The sequence below is a fragment of the Bison bison genome, unplaced genomic scaffold (assembly GCF_000754665.1).
Source record: "Bison bison bison isolate TAMUID 2011002044 unplaced genomic scaffold, Bison_UMD1.0 scf7180017864518, whole genome shotgun sequence".
Lineage (NCBI taxonomy): Eukaryota > Metazoa > Chordata > Mammalia > Artiodactyla > Bovidae > Bison > Bison bison.
Window position 1 is genome coordinate 12,200,792 of NW_011495071.1, and position 15,470 is coordinate 12,216,261.

The following is a 15,470-nucleotide window of genomic DNA, read 5'->3' on the forward strand; positions in this document are numbered from 1 at the left end:
AAAACTGTCACTGACTTATGTGTGCCTTCAGCAACACTCTGAATCTTCCTACTCCATGGTTTCTTTGTGTATAAGATGGAGGCAATAATAGCCACTCCATCAAATTGGTTTAAGAATCATACAGGCTGATACCTGCAAATGCATGGCATGTATCAGGTGCCCCGTTAATGTTGGCTTCCTCCTCTTTCTGATACCTACTTGTTGAATTGGCCGTATGGTGACTTCCCTTAAGGGCAGTGGCCATGGTTTCTATCATGATATTCACCGCCCTTAGCACAGTGCCCAGCAACAGAGCTGGATGTGATATGTGCTGGTGATGGAATGTTTAACTGAGTGAATGAACAAACAACCAACCGTCACAAGTTGTGAGAAGACAGCACTGTTGTGTTTCGTAGCAAGTTTCCATGGAAGATCATCACTGGCCTTCACCTCGCCGTGACCCGGAAGCAGGGTGGCCACGCTGGGCCTGACGTCTGTCTTCTCCGAGGACGTGTGTGCTCCTGAGCTCGTGCTTGAATGCCATACCTCCCTCTTCCTGGCTTCATTCTATTATCCAGTGTCTCTAAGCCTCACTTTTCCCACCTGTTCGGTGAGGGAATTGAATGAGATCATTTCTATTTAAAATGTCGGTACAGTGCCCGGCTCCTAGTAAACACTCACTCCATCTTGGCTGTGTGAAGAGGTACGTGGCGACGGTGTGAAGCGACGGCGGCTCTGTTTGGTCTGTACTTTTCTCTGACCCCCACACACTGTGAGTCAAATCCTCCTGTGAAGCTTTGGGCTGAAACCGTTTCAGAGGGACGAAAAGCCATCCGTGTTTAAGTATTTTTAGCTGATGCTAGTGACTTGGAGAGGGAGGGAGGTGGAAATGGGAGGAGGAAACAAAGCCGTCTCTGCAACTGGAGTGACTCCTCCTGCTCATCTGTCTCTCCCAGATCCTTTTTGGTGGCGGTGGAGGTGGGGCAGCTCCCTCCGTATGTGATAATTCTCGCTTGCCAGTCGTCGTGGCCACGATTACCCTCATGGACTCAGTTGCACCTCAGAGCTCATGAAAAAGCCGGTTAAATAAGGTCCTACTGTGTAGCACATGCAACTCTGCTCAGTGTCATGTGGCAGCCTGGACGGGAAGGGAGTCTGGGGGAGAATGGATACATGTATATGTATGGCGGAGTTACTCTGCTGTGCACCTGAAGCTATCACAACATTGTTAACCAGCTATACTCCAATATAAAAATTAAAAAAAAGCAAGCTAAAGCCACAGTCATGCTGCTGTGTCAGCTGAATAAGAATTTTGACCTCTCTGTTGTCACCTTCTCATCAGTGAAATGAAAATAACATGGGTGCTCTGTCTACCTCCCAGGGCAGTTAGGAGGGTCCAGGAGTGGTTATATAGAAATCTTGAGCAAAGCCTCAGCACTGCCAGCCTGTTTATGGGTGAGCCCTGTCCTTCTCCAGCCCCTGCAAGTCCTGCCTCCCCAGGGCCAGTCCTTTCTCCTGTGTCTTCCTGCAGGAGCTTCCCTGTCCACCTCGGAGCACTTCTGCATTGGTCCGGCAGCCTGGAAGGCGTCTGGGGGCTCTCTGTGGCTCTTTATTAACCGCCACCCCGACCCTCCACTATACCCTCTTTTATGCAGGGAGACAGAGACTCTACACAACAGACACTCCCCCCCCCACCCCCTCCCAGGGGTGCCTGATCTCCATGGTTTTCTCCAGAACCCGTAACCTAGAAACAGAATCTTATGGACTGACAAGAGTCAGAGAGCGATGCCTTAATGTGAAAACTGAACTCAGCGACTTGTTAGAGCACCAACTCGCTTCCCATCCTCCTGTCTCTCTTAGAGGAGGAAAAGTGTCTGAAAGCATGCAAAAATGGTTAAGTCCCAGAGAGGACAGAGGAGATTGTCATCAAAAGATAAATCTTGGCCATTTTTATTGAGAACTTGTTCCAGGCAGGGGACTGGGCCACATGTGACTCTTAACATTGGTGATTTCCTTTCACCTGATTCCGGGATCCCTGGGTCCCCAGCTTGCTGTGTGTCTTTGGCCCAAACAGATGTGGCTTCTGATCTTCTGTTTCTCAGGGAATAATAGTAGTTCAGCATGCACAGAGGATTGAACTTTCGATACCTGTGTCCTGTTCCTTTGGGATATGGTTCAGCTCGTATTCCCCCTCGGCCTGGGGAACACAGGCCCCACAGGGAGGGCCAGTAACAGGATCTCGGAGGAGGAAGGGAACCCTGACAAGTCTCTCCCCAGTGCCTGATGACCTCAGACACCCAGACTGGGGCTGGCTGTCCCTCCTTCCCTTGGATTCCTTCCATGAGAGGAAACTCTGTTCCCCCCTGCTCGGGGCTTCTCAGTGACTCCCAGCCCCCTTTCTGATAGAGGCTGAGCTTTCCTGCCTGCCTCCCAGCAGTCTGGGCTGTGTCCCCCTTAGTGAGAGCTCCCCTGTGGACTTTCTCTGTAACGGCCACATATCACTGGTTGGTTTTCCCTGCGCGCCTCTTCCTGTGTTACTGCCTTCTCTGGGAAGATTTCTCTCTTCTCTCCAATCTCATATACTGCTCAAGATCTTCAGAAATGGTTGTAGGTTGTTTTTAGCAGAGAGGGGAGCTGGGTCTTCTGTTGCCCAGTCTTGAAATATTCCTATTAGCATGGAACTCACAGACATTTATTCTGGGCAAATAGCAAAGATTGTTAGATAATATGCATAGGCGTCTGTGCAGATGTTATTTTTAAGCACCGAATATATGCCAGACGCTGTGCCAAGCTCTTCAAATGGTCTGATATTGATATTAATCATCGTTATATCTCATGGTAGGTATTGTTAGCCCCGTTGAAAAGACTGGGAAAATGAAACTTCTGATAATTAACTCATCCACAGTCCCACAATTTGTAAGAGGTGGGCTCCTGAGAATGTGCCCCTTTTTACACGGCAGACACTCCCTTGTTGCCTCCATGCAAAAACGCATCGATCTCAGAGGGAGAAAAAGTCTTTGTCTAGATCCCAGGGAGACTTAGAGGCAAAGAGAAGTGTATTTTCTTATGTCACCACCCATGGTCTAATGGCTGGTTTCCCAATTACAAACGGCTGCCTCCCTACAGCAGAGGCCAGAGCCCCTGCCCCTTCTTAGCCATAACAAAATAAGGCCTCTCCATGCGGGCTGCTGAGCCCCACCACACAAAACATCAGGGGACCCAAGCTGCATTTCCCCTGCTAACCGCCCCCTGAGGAGAGCTGCCTAATAGACTCTTTATGGGCTGGGAAGTAGAGCCTTGTTGCTGGAGAGACAGAAGGGCAGCACTGCAGGTTGAAGTTCTTCCATTGGAAGGCCTTCTTAAAGCCCCAAAAAGCTCAGCAGTTTTTTTCTCCTCCTCTGATTAGCCCTCTATAAAAGCCCACAGGTTTTTCCTCCCATTGGTCGGCCTCTTGGTGGTAGCGTCCCTGGCCCCCCGGCAGGCGTGCTGTCCCATTGATTGTTAGATGCACAGCTCTCAGACAGGCCATTAGGCCCTGGCCAACTGAAAGGGTTCACCACCAGGAGACTGATCGTGAAATTGGGTCTTTATGATCAATATATCTTTCTCCATTAGGTTCATTTCCTCTGAAGGAAATGGGTCGGCCCATTAGGGTTTATGTGTATTGACAGGCCTCTCGCTGCCCTCCTTCAGCTTCACAGGGAGGGGGCCAGAGATGCGCTTGTTAGACTGAACTGCCGGGGTCTTTGCAAGCCTATCTTACTGGCCGTGATGACAAAAAGTAGCCGGAATCCCTTGTGTGTGACAGAATCCATGATTTTGTTCTATAGGAAAGAGTGACCAAGTCTCCTAGGTACAGAAAATGTGGCCTGAGTTTGGGCACAGCTGGAAGAACTTTCTGAGCACAAAGATTATTGAGCAGAAAAAGAAACTGTTGTCCCCTTGTCTTAAGGTCTGTAAGGACAGACAGGAAAGATCCCTTGAAGGAAGTACAACCTTGTCTGGTTAAGGAGGAATGGACAGGATGGTCCTAAGATGCTTTGCAGCTATAGAATCACTGTGTATCGTCACTTTTTGTTGCTTCTGAGGACCTCAGAACAGTTGCTAAAGGTCCCATCTCTCTTCCTCAGCCTCCCTGTGTGTGTTCATCATCTCCCCTTTGGAGATGAAAGAACTGAAGCTCCCGGGTAGCTGAAAACCAGCACGCATACTCTAGATCCTGCAGGGACCCGCTAGGGCAACAGTACTTGGCCAGTCCTTGGTTTTTATTTGACTTCTTACTAAAATGCCACCTCTTCCCCCTTCTTGGCTTGTGTGACTCTTAGCTGCTCCACAAAGCTGCTCCACTAAGCTAAATATGATCCCTCATATTTGTTTGACTTTTGATCAAATAAAAGTGGGTTTGCATCTATATGGATCTTATTGGCCACTGGTAGCCGGGAGGGTGGGCTTCCCAAGTGGTGCTAGTGGTAAAGAACCTGCCACCAATGCAGGAGACATAAGAGACATGGGTTTGATCCCTGGGTTGGGAAGATCCCCTGGAGGAGGGCATGGCAGCCCCTTCCAGTATTCTCGCCTGGAGAATCCATGGACAGAGGGGTCTGGCCGGCTAAGTCCATAGGGTCACACAGAGTCGGACACAACTGAAGTGACTTAGCGCAGCACAGCCGCGAGGGTAACCATGTCAGAACCCAAAGCCTCGATTAATAGTCAGTAATGGGTGAGGAGGCTACAGGTGTAAATTTAGGGGGTTGCTTTGGTTGCTCTCAAATCCTCTCCATCACTGGCCATAGAGTAGCCTGGACCCTTGTCTACTCTATTTTGTGTTCCTCCACCCCATCCTCATACCCTGCTGGTCCTGATGGGGGGCACTGCTCATGGGGGATACTTTCTCTTGCCAAGAAGTCCCATTCCAACCTGGAAGGCATCCCAGATCTGCAGGAACACACCCAGTGAGGCTTAGGGTCTGCTTTTCCCTGAGTTTCCAGAGAGGATGGAGTTTGGAGGCTGCTTGCTGGGATTCTAAGTCTTGTGCTTTGACTCCTCAGTATACTGCTTTGATTCATGCAGACTTTGGTCCCTGTCTCCAGAACCAACCCTTGGGTTGGGACAGCCACAGAGATGACTGAACAGCTGACCTGTCAGGGAAGAGCCACCCAGGTCCAGAGAGGCTCCTCACAATACCGACTTCACCATTTGTCACAAGGCTTAACATCTGAGTGCCTGGTACATAGAAGGCCTTCCGCCATTGACATCCTTGTCCTTATTTTTCTCCTACGAGAAACAGAGATGCAGAATTACCCGCTTGCCCTTTGTTCTCAGGATAGCCGTCAGCTTCAGGCAGGCTCAAGCTGCCGCAAATCATCCATGAAGGAGCTGGCACTGAGCGGGTGACTCTTCTTGGAGCACAATAAAAGTCTCTGTATCTCTATCTAAAACCACATTACAAGACAACGTCTGTTTTTCAAATACAGACACCCTTTTAAAATTCCTCAGTTTTGCTTAGTGGCACCAGTGGCTTCTTTATATGACTAGACTCTCCAACCAAGAAAAATAGAAGTTGGGTTCCAAGTTTGCCCCATCTGGTGCAGATCCAGGGAAAAGAATGAGATATCTGATTAATTAGGTCATCTTTTAATTGAATTCACAGTATTAGATGTGGAAAATTTAACACCTGGTATCTTAGAAGTAGAGAGCATTTTTTAAAAATCCTATATTCGCTGTAAATGTTTCTAAGTTGAGATTGTCTTAGCTACACAAGAGAAAGATATAATTCAACTTTGGTTGCCCAGGGAGCCTTATCCACTTGGAGGATTATACACTTGACCTCTTGTCCCTTTTCTTCATAAATGAGTAGGTCACAGGAACCACTGCACAGAGCTTATGGGATGCTGAGACCATGAGCACACACCTACCAGCAAACCAAAGCCAAGGGCTGCACAACATCAAGTAACTGGAAAGCTCCGCACATTCATTTTCTACTCGATTGAATCAAAGTCTTACTGTTTCGAGGGAATGTTATTGCTATTTCCATTGTGTGTGTGCTGCCTGTTGTTTTTCACTGCAGGTGTCAGATATTTGAGAGTTATCAAGTGCAATAAAGTAAAAGATTAACTCTTCTCTGTGAGTGAGAGATGAGTCAACCTGAAGAACCTGGGGCTGCTAACCTATCTGCCTGAGCCGAGGATGGCATGAGTATTTACTGACCTCAGTACTGAACAAGTTGGGAGCTGAAGGTATTCCTTAGGAAATAGGAATTCGGTCGGTAGCCAAAAAGAAGTGTCTGGCTTTAAAACAGAGAGATAAGGAATCATAGTCAAGCTAACAGAGAAAGCTTTGGGGACATGGCACGCTATACCTAGACCTGCTGTCTGTTAATGGTATTTGGTCTAGCTGTAGTTAGCCGAGACCCCCAGGTTCTCCAGGGGACAATAACAACTCATCACTCACCACCCCAGGCCAAACTTGTTCTACCCTGCATTCTCACTTAGGGGTGTCTCCACCATCCGTATAAGCCTGTAAGCTACGGTTGCTAATCCATCTCCAAGCTTCACTCAGTCAACAGTCCAAACATCTTTCTGAATATCCCCATCCTCATTACAGTTCAGTCTCTCCGTGTCCCTCTTCTGATCGATTGTCAAGGCCTTTTAAGTCGTCTCCAACACTTGATTTAGTCTCCCTTAAATCTGTCTCTCATACGCATATCTGATCATGCCTTCATTGTTCCCCACTGCATAAAGCCATGAGGTCAAAGCTCAAAAATGGCACGAAGACTTTTGTGAGCTGTCCCCTCCAACCTTTCCAGCTCCATCCTCATCTTCTTCAAGCATTACCATTCTTGGTCTAGTATCACCAAACTCCAGCTTCCCTACCCGTACAGTGCTGCCTCTCACCTTGACATGGTCTTCGCTTCAGAAACCCTTCTCTCCTTGTGAATTTCTGTAGCCAGCTCTGACTCTCAGTTTAAGATTCAAATCAAGCATTATTTCTTCTTGGACAGATTGCAGCTTTTTCAGTTCATAGCATCCTAGAGTGTCTGAGTAATTTTTACATAGAGCCTGTAGACCAACAGAAATACCTAATGGTTTTGTGTATTTAGTAGCTAAACCCAAACAACTCAGTTAATTGCTCCTAACAACTTAAAGGCCATATGAAAAAATAATACACAAAATTGAAAGAAAATTATTTTAATTTCGTTCTTAAAGAACCGCAACTACTTACTAATGGGGTATGCATATCTGTTGGGCGCTGCACAACGGCTCAAACCTTAGGAACAGGTTGGACATTGCCATACTTATTTCCTGTTCCCCATTGGGCCACACTGGGTTCTTGCTTTTTACTACAGCAGTTGCCAAAACCCCAGCTTCACAAAGATAAGACACCAGGGGAAATACAAGAAAGTCCTCTGTTAAAACTGTAACTTTGGAATTGACATGTATACACTGCTATATTTAAAACAGATAACCAGCAAGGACCTACTATATAGCACAGGGTATCTGCTCAATGTTATATAGCAATCTAAATGGGAAAAGAGTTTGAAAAAGAATAGATGCATGTATACTTACAAATGAATCACTTTGCTGAATCACTTCTCAAACTAAAACATAAGCTGTACTCCAGTGTCAGATGGAAAGTTAAAAGAATGAAACTGGAACTACGTTGAGCTCGTAGCTTACGGGGGTTACTCAACAGATAATGAGGGTGACTTTGTTGCATTCAAAAGCTCACAGTTTCCTGTGGCATCTCAGTTGGCTGTGGTGTGCTGACCTAGAGTAGCTTGCTGGACAGTTTGAGAGCCTCAGCCCCGCTACCTGAGTCGGCAGCCCCCTATCCTGAGCTACCCCAGTACTAGCACGCCTGGCACTTCTTCTATCACGGCCATTAACATGTCGCCGTGTAAGCCACTTGTGTGTCTTGACGCTATGAACTCTTTGAGGACGAGGATCGTCCTCCCTCCTCCTTCACTTGCTGATGAGAACACAGTGCCCGGCACACGACTGGTGCTCGGCTGGGAGGACCTGATCTACTGGGAGCGTCAGAGACGCCAGTGGAGCTCAGAGCACCAGAGCGGCTGCAGGGGAAGTCAGCCTGGGTGACAATTAAGCAGGAAATTCCAGTCGGGCTCAGAACCTGTGTTTCGGAGAGAGGGGCTGAGGATCCTGCTGGGCCCAGACATGGGACCAGCCGAGTCCACTCATCAGGCCTCAATCCGGCCATGGGCCCCAGAGACCATGGTTTCTGAGAGGGCTCCAACCAAACTTCAGATCAGAAAGCGACACCCATTAAACTCTTGGTTTTATTCTTGGTTTACATTTGGTTTCCTGGTAAGAGTTCCTTGGGAGGAGAAGGAGATCAAGAGAATGGAGGGCAGGTGGGTGTGGGGAAGGAAGGAAGGATGCTGCTCTGCCTGCCACAGCCGTGACCGTGGTGTCTGGATAGAGCCGTGGTTCTGGGTCCAGATCTACCGTGGACCTGAAACTCAGCAGAGCTGCGGGCACACAGGGGTCCTGGCCATCCCGGCTGCCTGAAGCACAGCCGTCCATGGTGCTGCTGGGTCGTCCCCATCTGGCTGATTTCCTCACAGCTGCTTGCCTGATTTTTCTGATGTGCTATTGCTTATATCTGCTTTGGGCTTTTCTTGCCCATCATTAGCACGCATTAGAGATTGCATCATTTTTTCCCCCCACACTCTGCTAAGAATGAACCCTAGACATAACTGGGAAGGTTAGAACTAGGGTCCAAAGTCAAATTTGTGTTCTCATGTAACATAATAGCAAAACCTCAGTGGTTCACATGTCTCTCTGATGCTAAACCACGAAAGTCCCATCTAAATAACGAGCAGCTGTCATCCGGTGACTAGAGTGCAGTTCTTGGAGTTTAAAGGGGTATTTCCCCCTTTATCTGCCCAGTGCGCTCTGCCAGCTTCTGAGTCCCTCTGAGGGGTAGCAGCTGTTCGAGCTCAGCCTGGCGTTTGGGGTCCACCCCCCACGCCCCACTGTTCTTGGCACCGGGCCCACCAATGGACCATGGAGGTGGGAGCTCTATGGCAACAGGCTTTCTTCAGCGGGCTGGAGTGAGGAGACATTCTGCCACTGCCCGTGTTCAGTCTGTTCTGTGGGCAGAGTTCTGGGAACAAACAGCCCGAAGCACTGTCAGCCTGGCAGTGGGTGATGGAGCAGCAGAGCTCAGGACCCTGGGGAAGCCATGTTCTTCCTCCTCCATGGCCTCCTGCCTAGAGAATCACACACCTGGGTCAGATCGGTGACTGCTTCCTAGAAACTCCCCAAACAAAACCAAACCAAAAAGCCACTTTAAAGCATGTTGTGTTTGTGTGTGTGTGTGTTCAGTTGCTCAGTTGTGTACGACTCTTTGCAACCCCATGGACTGTAGCCTGCCAGTCTCCTCTGTCATGGGAATTCTCCAGGCAAGAATACTGGAGTGGGTTGCCATTCCCTTCTCCAGGGGACTTTCCCAACCCAGGGATAGAAGCCCTCAAATCATGTTACTGCCAAGAAAGTTCTTCCTGGTGTCTAACTTGAGTCCCTTCTGATATGGCCAAAAGGCATTTTACTTTAGCTGACCCTCACGAGAGAAGGTACATCAGATATGATAACCTTCCACAAAATTGAAGACCTCTCAGCCTTCTCCAGAAAGAAGAATTTGGGTCTCCTTAGCCTTTCACCACAGCCTTAATACCCAGACCTTTTGTTATCTTTCTCAGTTGTATCTGAATCCTCCCCAAAACTTGGCTTTTGAATTGCAGGGACCACAACTTAATGAGAGCTTTCATTTCCAGAGGTTATTCCCAGTGCTTAAGGAAAAAAAACTTCAGATAGGATATATTTCATTGGAGGAAGAACCTAGAAAAAAAGTGGATCCTTGATATAGATAGCACATCGTACGAGTGAGCTTTCCTTTTCCCAATTGTTTTTGAAATGATGGGCTTTTTTTTGGTGAGCTTAATCTCTGGGAGATTCTAACCTCTAAAAGACCGTGTGGCCTCTGTCTAGGAAGTGGTAAAGGAAACAGGGCTGGCATCTTGGCAACAATTAAGCACCTTATCCAGGTGTGGGGAAGTGGGGGTTTCCTACATTTCCAGCATTTTTCTGCACCAGCCTATGTTCCAAGGGGTTCCAAGGAGTCTGTCTTGCTTCTCCATAATCTCATCTTACTGTAAGGAGGCTTGTCTTCTAGAATGTTGTTATACTTAGCTGTGCAGATTTTTTATTCTGATCATTTGGTATCTGTGTTTAGATTTTTGTGGGGGGAAAGGCATTTCTCTTTGGACCATGGAACAGAGCCATTGGGGCTGGCCTTGAATCAGGCTGGAGTCTGCCCTTCACCCTGCGCTCACTGATTGAATCTGGCTGTCCTGATTACATGACTCGACTTCCTTCACCTGAATTTCCCCTCGTCAAATGAAGCAGTTGGGCCCCTAGTTGATGTCTGAGGTCCCTTCCAATCTGACCCTCTGTGATTGTCACAGTGTCATCGGTTCTCACTGCTCCATAGAGGGACCAGGAAAAGAAAGGAGGAGTTGGGTTCAGCAGGCAATCGGGAAAAGGATGCTTGGAAAGCGTATCAGTTTAAACTAGAAACTCCTCCCCTCTCTCCTCCCTCCCAAAGACCCCGAATTGGGGTAGTATAACTGGACAGGCGTAATTGACTATTAATCACCTCCAGTGTGTCGGGCACTGTTGAAGGCTTCTTGCTTATAGAGGAGAGGTACTGGGTGAATTCTGTCTCCATCGTCCTCACACGCAATCCGCCGCTCCCTGCCCAGGTCAGGTGTCTCCGGCCATGCACTTAGGGTTCCCTGTGCCCTCCCCTCATTGCACTGACCACCAGTGTGATTCAATAGTTATCTGTGCAAAGACCCCGTGAGGCCAGGGGCCATAGAAGTATCGATTTTCACTGTATTCCTAGAACCCAGCACAGTGCTGACAAAGTCATTGCCATTCAAGATGTATATATTAAACAGCCATAAACTTGAATGCATGAATGGATGGCCAAATAGCAAAACTGGGTACAAACCCAGAACTGTAGATTTTGGAGACCCATCTGACATCTCAGAAGGGCTCTTCTCGGATGCCTGTGTACACGGCTGTGACCTGGTGCCAGAACCACCTGTGAGACCACCCCACTGCACACAGAACTCTTGAGTGTTTCTCCAGCAGTGGGCATGACAGCTTCCCTTCTCTGGCCAGTCCCCTTTACCATGTGCTGTGGGTACGCTCAGTTGCTCAGTTGTGTTGGACTCTCTACAACCTTTTGGACTGTATCCCGTCAGGCTCCTTTGTCTATGGGATTCTCCCAGCAAGAAGACTGGAGTGGGTTGCCATTTCCTCCTCCAGTGGATCTTCTCGACCCAGGAGTTGAACCCTCATCTCCTTGGCAGGCGGATTCTTTACCACTGAGCCCCCTGGGAAGCCTTTACCCAGTGCTGTGTGTCCCCAAAATGTACAGTCATTGGAGACTCTGGATCCAGCCTGAGAATGCTGGTGGTGATTGGAGGAAGGTGGGAGGAGGCCTTGGATTGAACCAGACCAATTGTCCTTGTGGGCATTTAGCCTCAAGTCTTAACAGCCCCAGCACCACTTTCTAACACACTTTGCCAAAAGGCTGCAAATGAGAAAGTGCTCTGCAGGGGATCTGGGTCAGGAAGAGTGAGTGGGTGAAAGGGAAGGAGGGAAAAGCAAGACATGACAACCTTTAGGGAAGCAAAAATAAAAGTCTAATGTGGAAACGGCTAAAAATAGATGCCATGAGCTGTCAGGCTGCATGCAAATTGAATGCTAATGACATGGAAATTAATCACGGGTTCTAAGGTCCACAGGCTTTGCTGTGACCCCCGGGGGGACACCCTGCTGCAGGTGTCTCCCCCACACCCCTGAAGAGGCTTCACCATGCCTGCTTCACACCCAGCGTTGTCACTGTGGTGGGAAAAGCTGATAGGAGGTTAAAAATACTAACAATAGAAATCTGATTTCTCCTTCCAGACAAAAAGCCTTGGCATCCACAGGAGGAAGAAGCGTTCAGGCAGCATGTGACTGGTTGGTATAAAATAAATAAATTGAGCAAATAGCATGTAATTAATCCCGTGTGTGTGTGTGTGTGTGTGTGTGGTTGAGCAGGGATGTGCAGCCTGTCTCTAATGGACCCTTCCAATGGGGAGAGGAGGCTGCGTGACAAGCCATTTGCCCCCTGAGCCTTGGCCCCAGAGTGTGCTTCCCTCAGAGCTGTTGAAAGAAATTCAGAGCATTTCCAAGATGCTGTCTCTGTCATGATATTCACCCCTGCTCCCCACTCAGTCACTTAAAGATATGCTGTAGATACTGGACAAATCAGTTGACAAACATCCACTGACCTTCCAGCAGGATAGGACTAGCCAGGGCCGACCCCACAAAGTGGCCCCCTGAAGCTTCCCTCGTCTTTGGAGGCATGTGGGTTTAAGCCTAGACTGAGCTGGAGGGACAGGCAGGCTGGACCGTTGCTGGTGGCCTAGGAAAGGATTTGGAGTTGATCCTCAATGCTTCCTAGAGAGGGTGGCCTTAGGATTTTGGGGGGGAGTTGTGGGATGCAAATGCCATAGGACAGGCAGGAGAAGAGATGTTGGTGTGTCTGAGAGTTGGTTACAAACTGTGCACTTCAGGAGGCAGATTTTTTAAAGTACAAAACCAGAGACCCTCTCGCTCGCAGTGCGTGACGGGTAGAGGCTGCAAAGGATGGATCTTGATTTCAGTTCTCCCTTGGCTTCCATGGTCCTCAAGTGAGGCTGGCTCGGCCCCCGTCTCTCTGGCAGGTTGTTCTCCCACGTCGGCGACCCCTTCCTGGATGACCCCCTGCCCCGGGAGTATGTCCTCTACCTCCGCCCCACCGGGCCCTTAGCGCAGAAGCTCTCCGACTTCTGGCAGCAGTCGAAGCAGATCTGCGGCAAGAACAAGGCGCACAACATCTTCCCCCACATCACCCTCTGCCAGTTCTTCATGGTGAGCCACAGCCCCCGCCCCCCACCCCAGGGTGCCCACATCCCTTTGGCCCTGAGGGACTAGAGTCAAAGCTGGGAGCCTCGCAGGATGTTGGCAGAAACAGTCACAGCTCCAGAGAGGGATGAGCCTTGGGGGATTCAGTGAGGTCGGCTGCTCACCCCAGTCGTCCTCCTCTTCTCTTTATTTTGAGGGTGGGGTGTGCAGCATGCAGCATCTTACCCCATCAGGGATTGAACCTGCACGCCCTGCAACAGAGGAGCAGATTCTTAACCACCGGACCACCAGGAAAGCCCTTGTCCTCTTTCTAATATCTGCCAAGACCCGGGAGCACACCAGGCCTGGTGTAGCATCGTGGTGACCATGTGCTCCTCAGGACCCAGGGGACAAGCCTGACCTACTGCATGGCCCACTGTTCTGGCAGCCGTGAGGGGAATGGGTTCTCTAACCTGGCTTCCCCTTGTCGATCATCTCCCTCCCCTCTGACAAAGAAAGAGCAGGTGTTAGAAAGCTGGGGGTGAGAAATGTAATCTCTAGACGGGGAAGTGACTTTCGCCTCCTGCACACTGTCTACAGGTTTTGCCACGTTAGAGGTCTTTCTAGAAATGGAAGGAGATACTTTTCTCCTGACATTGTTACCTGACCCATAATTCTAGCCTCATGAAGCTTAGGTAGTGACTGAATTAAATCCCTCTCATTCCAGTAAGTGTAAACACATTTCATCTCCTTTGGTTCTCTGCAGAGATGGAGAATAACGGATGTATCCAGCTATAGTCACGATAAGGCAGAATGATCACACTTTAAGACAATATGTTTTTCTAATATTTTGGGTGGTTTTTCCAGAATCTCATTCATATTCTCCATCCCCCACGCCCTTTTATAGGTGAAAATTTGTTCCTAACACCCTGTCTGTCACCATTCACGCTGAAAATTAAAATGATGATCATTTCCTCTTAGTCACCCAGGATCTTTCTCAAAAGCACGTGGAGTTTGAGACACTCTCATTCTTTCTTCCAGCTCTCAGGGGGTGGGGGTGTAGGAGGAGGAGGATGTCACAACTCTCGGAGCCTCATTCTCCCCCAGTACTGTGGGGTAAAGGTGGCATCGGCTTTGGATCATTTAGGCTGAAGAGAAAAGGTGCAGATGATGCCAAACAACAGAAAATGCACAGCAACTTACCTTGGGGTGCTGCGCACTCTCCTGGTGTGTCCCTCATGCTCCATCTCTGCTGGGCCAGCCCTACTGCATTCTGGCAGGGCTCCGAGCACAGCATGGAGGGAGGGCATGGGGAGGGGGTCCATTGCCCTGGTTTAAGCTACCCGCTGGATAATCCGTCTCCAGATAACTGGGAGGCTGCGGGTCTTCTCCCTCCTTGCAGACAGGAGCAATGGTTCCAGGGCTGCCTCCTCAGCCTCCACTGTTGGGCAGAGGATACAGAAGTTAAGCAGTGGCAGACACTGCCCCTTGGCTCTGAAAGAAGCCTCTTGTTTTTCCCCGCCAGTGTGAGGACAGCAAGGTAGACGCCCTGGGGGAGGCCCTGCAGACCACCGTCAGCCGCTGGAGATGCAAGTTTTCAGCCCCACTGCCCCTGGAGCTCTACACTTCCTCCAACTTCATCGGCCTCTTCGTGAAGGAAGACAGCGCGGAGGTCCTCAAGAAGTTTGCTGCCGACTTCGCAGCAGAAGCTGCCTCCAAAACTGGTGAGCCGCCAGCTGCCAGGCCAGCCAGCCATGGGAATCAGGAAGGAAGGGGACAGAAAGCGATGGTGGAGTCGGGAGGTCCCGCAGGAATGGGCAGAATGTGACCAAGAAGACAGCCGTTTGCTGCGGACCCCACACCTCTTGCCCCTTTGAAAAACATTCAACTGCAGTTCTGCTGACCTCCTTGAGAGCAGGTGCGATGACACCCATGTTGAAGGCACGCAGATGACTGTTCCTATTGATCTGTAAGCGTGTTCTTTAGAGCCCTGCCATCGGCTCCTCCCTTCAGTTCAGGAACGTTTTGCTTTTTTCTTTCTTTTTGGCTGCACCTCTTAGCTTTAGGGATCTTAGTTCCCCACTGGGGATTGAACCCAGGCCACAATGGTGAAAGCACTGAGTCCTAACCACTGGACCACCAGGGAATTCCCAAGGAACCTTCTTTTCCTCCTCCCAACCCCCCTCGCAGGCAGGCATTTATCTGGGTTGCCCTGTCCCCTCCATGAGGACCGAGGCCTTTGTTCAGGAGGTCGCACGGCCCAGAGACAAGAGGGGAACTACTTAGCATCCAGTAATAAACCCACTGAGCCAATGACACCTTTCGTTCGACTAGCTGAAGCCCGGTAGACAAGCCCCAAACATTACCCCTTCACAATGCCACCTGCTCTTTGTATGGAAGGCCTCAGTTCAAGCCAGCAACCGAGGTTTACTGTCAAAGGAATCTGCTTGGAGGGATGCTCAGGATGTGTATCGACTCAACGGCAGGACAGCAGGCACCACAGAGAGGGGACAAGAGACCGAGGTTTGC

The 15,470-nt window shown here is 49.4% G+C and overlaps 1 protein-coding gene across 1 annotated transcript in view; it reads left to right on the plus strand.

Moving 5' to 3' along the window:
- Positions 1-15,470, plus strand: part of UBASH3B (ubiquitin associated and SH3 domain containing B) — a 70,507-nt gene that overhangs the window by 22,166 nt on the left and 32,871 nt on the right. The window contains exons 3-5 of the mRNA XM_010830658.1: positions 11,979-12,032; positions 12,782-12,968; positions 14,467-14,665. Of these exons, the coding sequence (XP_010828960.1) occupies positions 11,979-12,032; positions 12,782-12,968; positions 14,467-14,665 (440 nt within the window). The remainder of the gene's footprint in view (positions 1-11,978; positions 12,033-12,781; positions 12,969-14,466; positions 14,666-15,470) is intronic.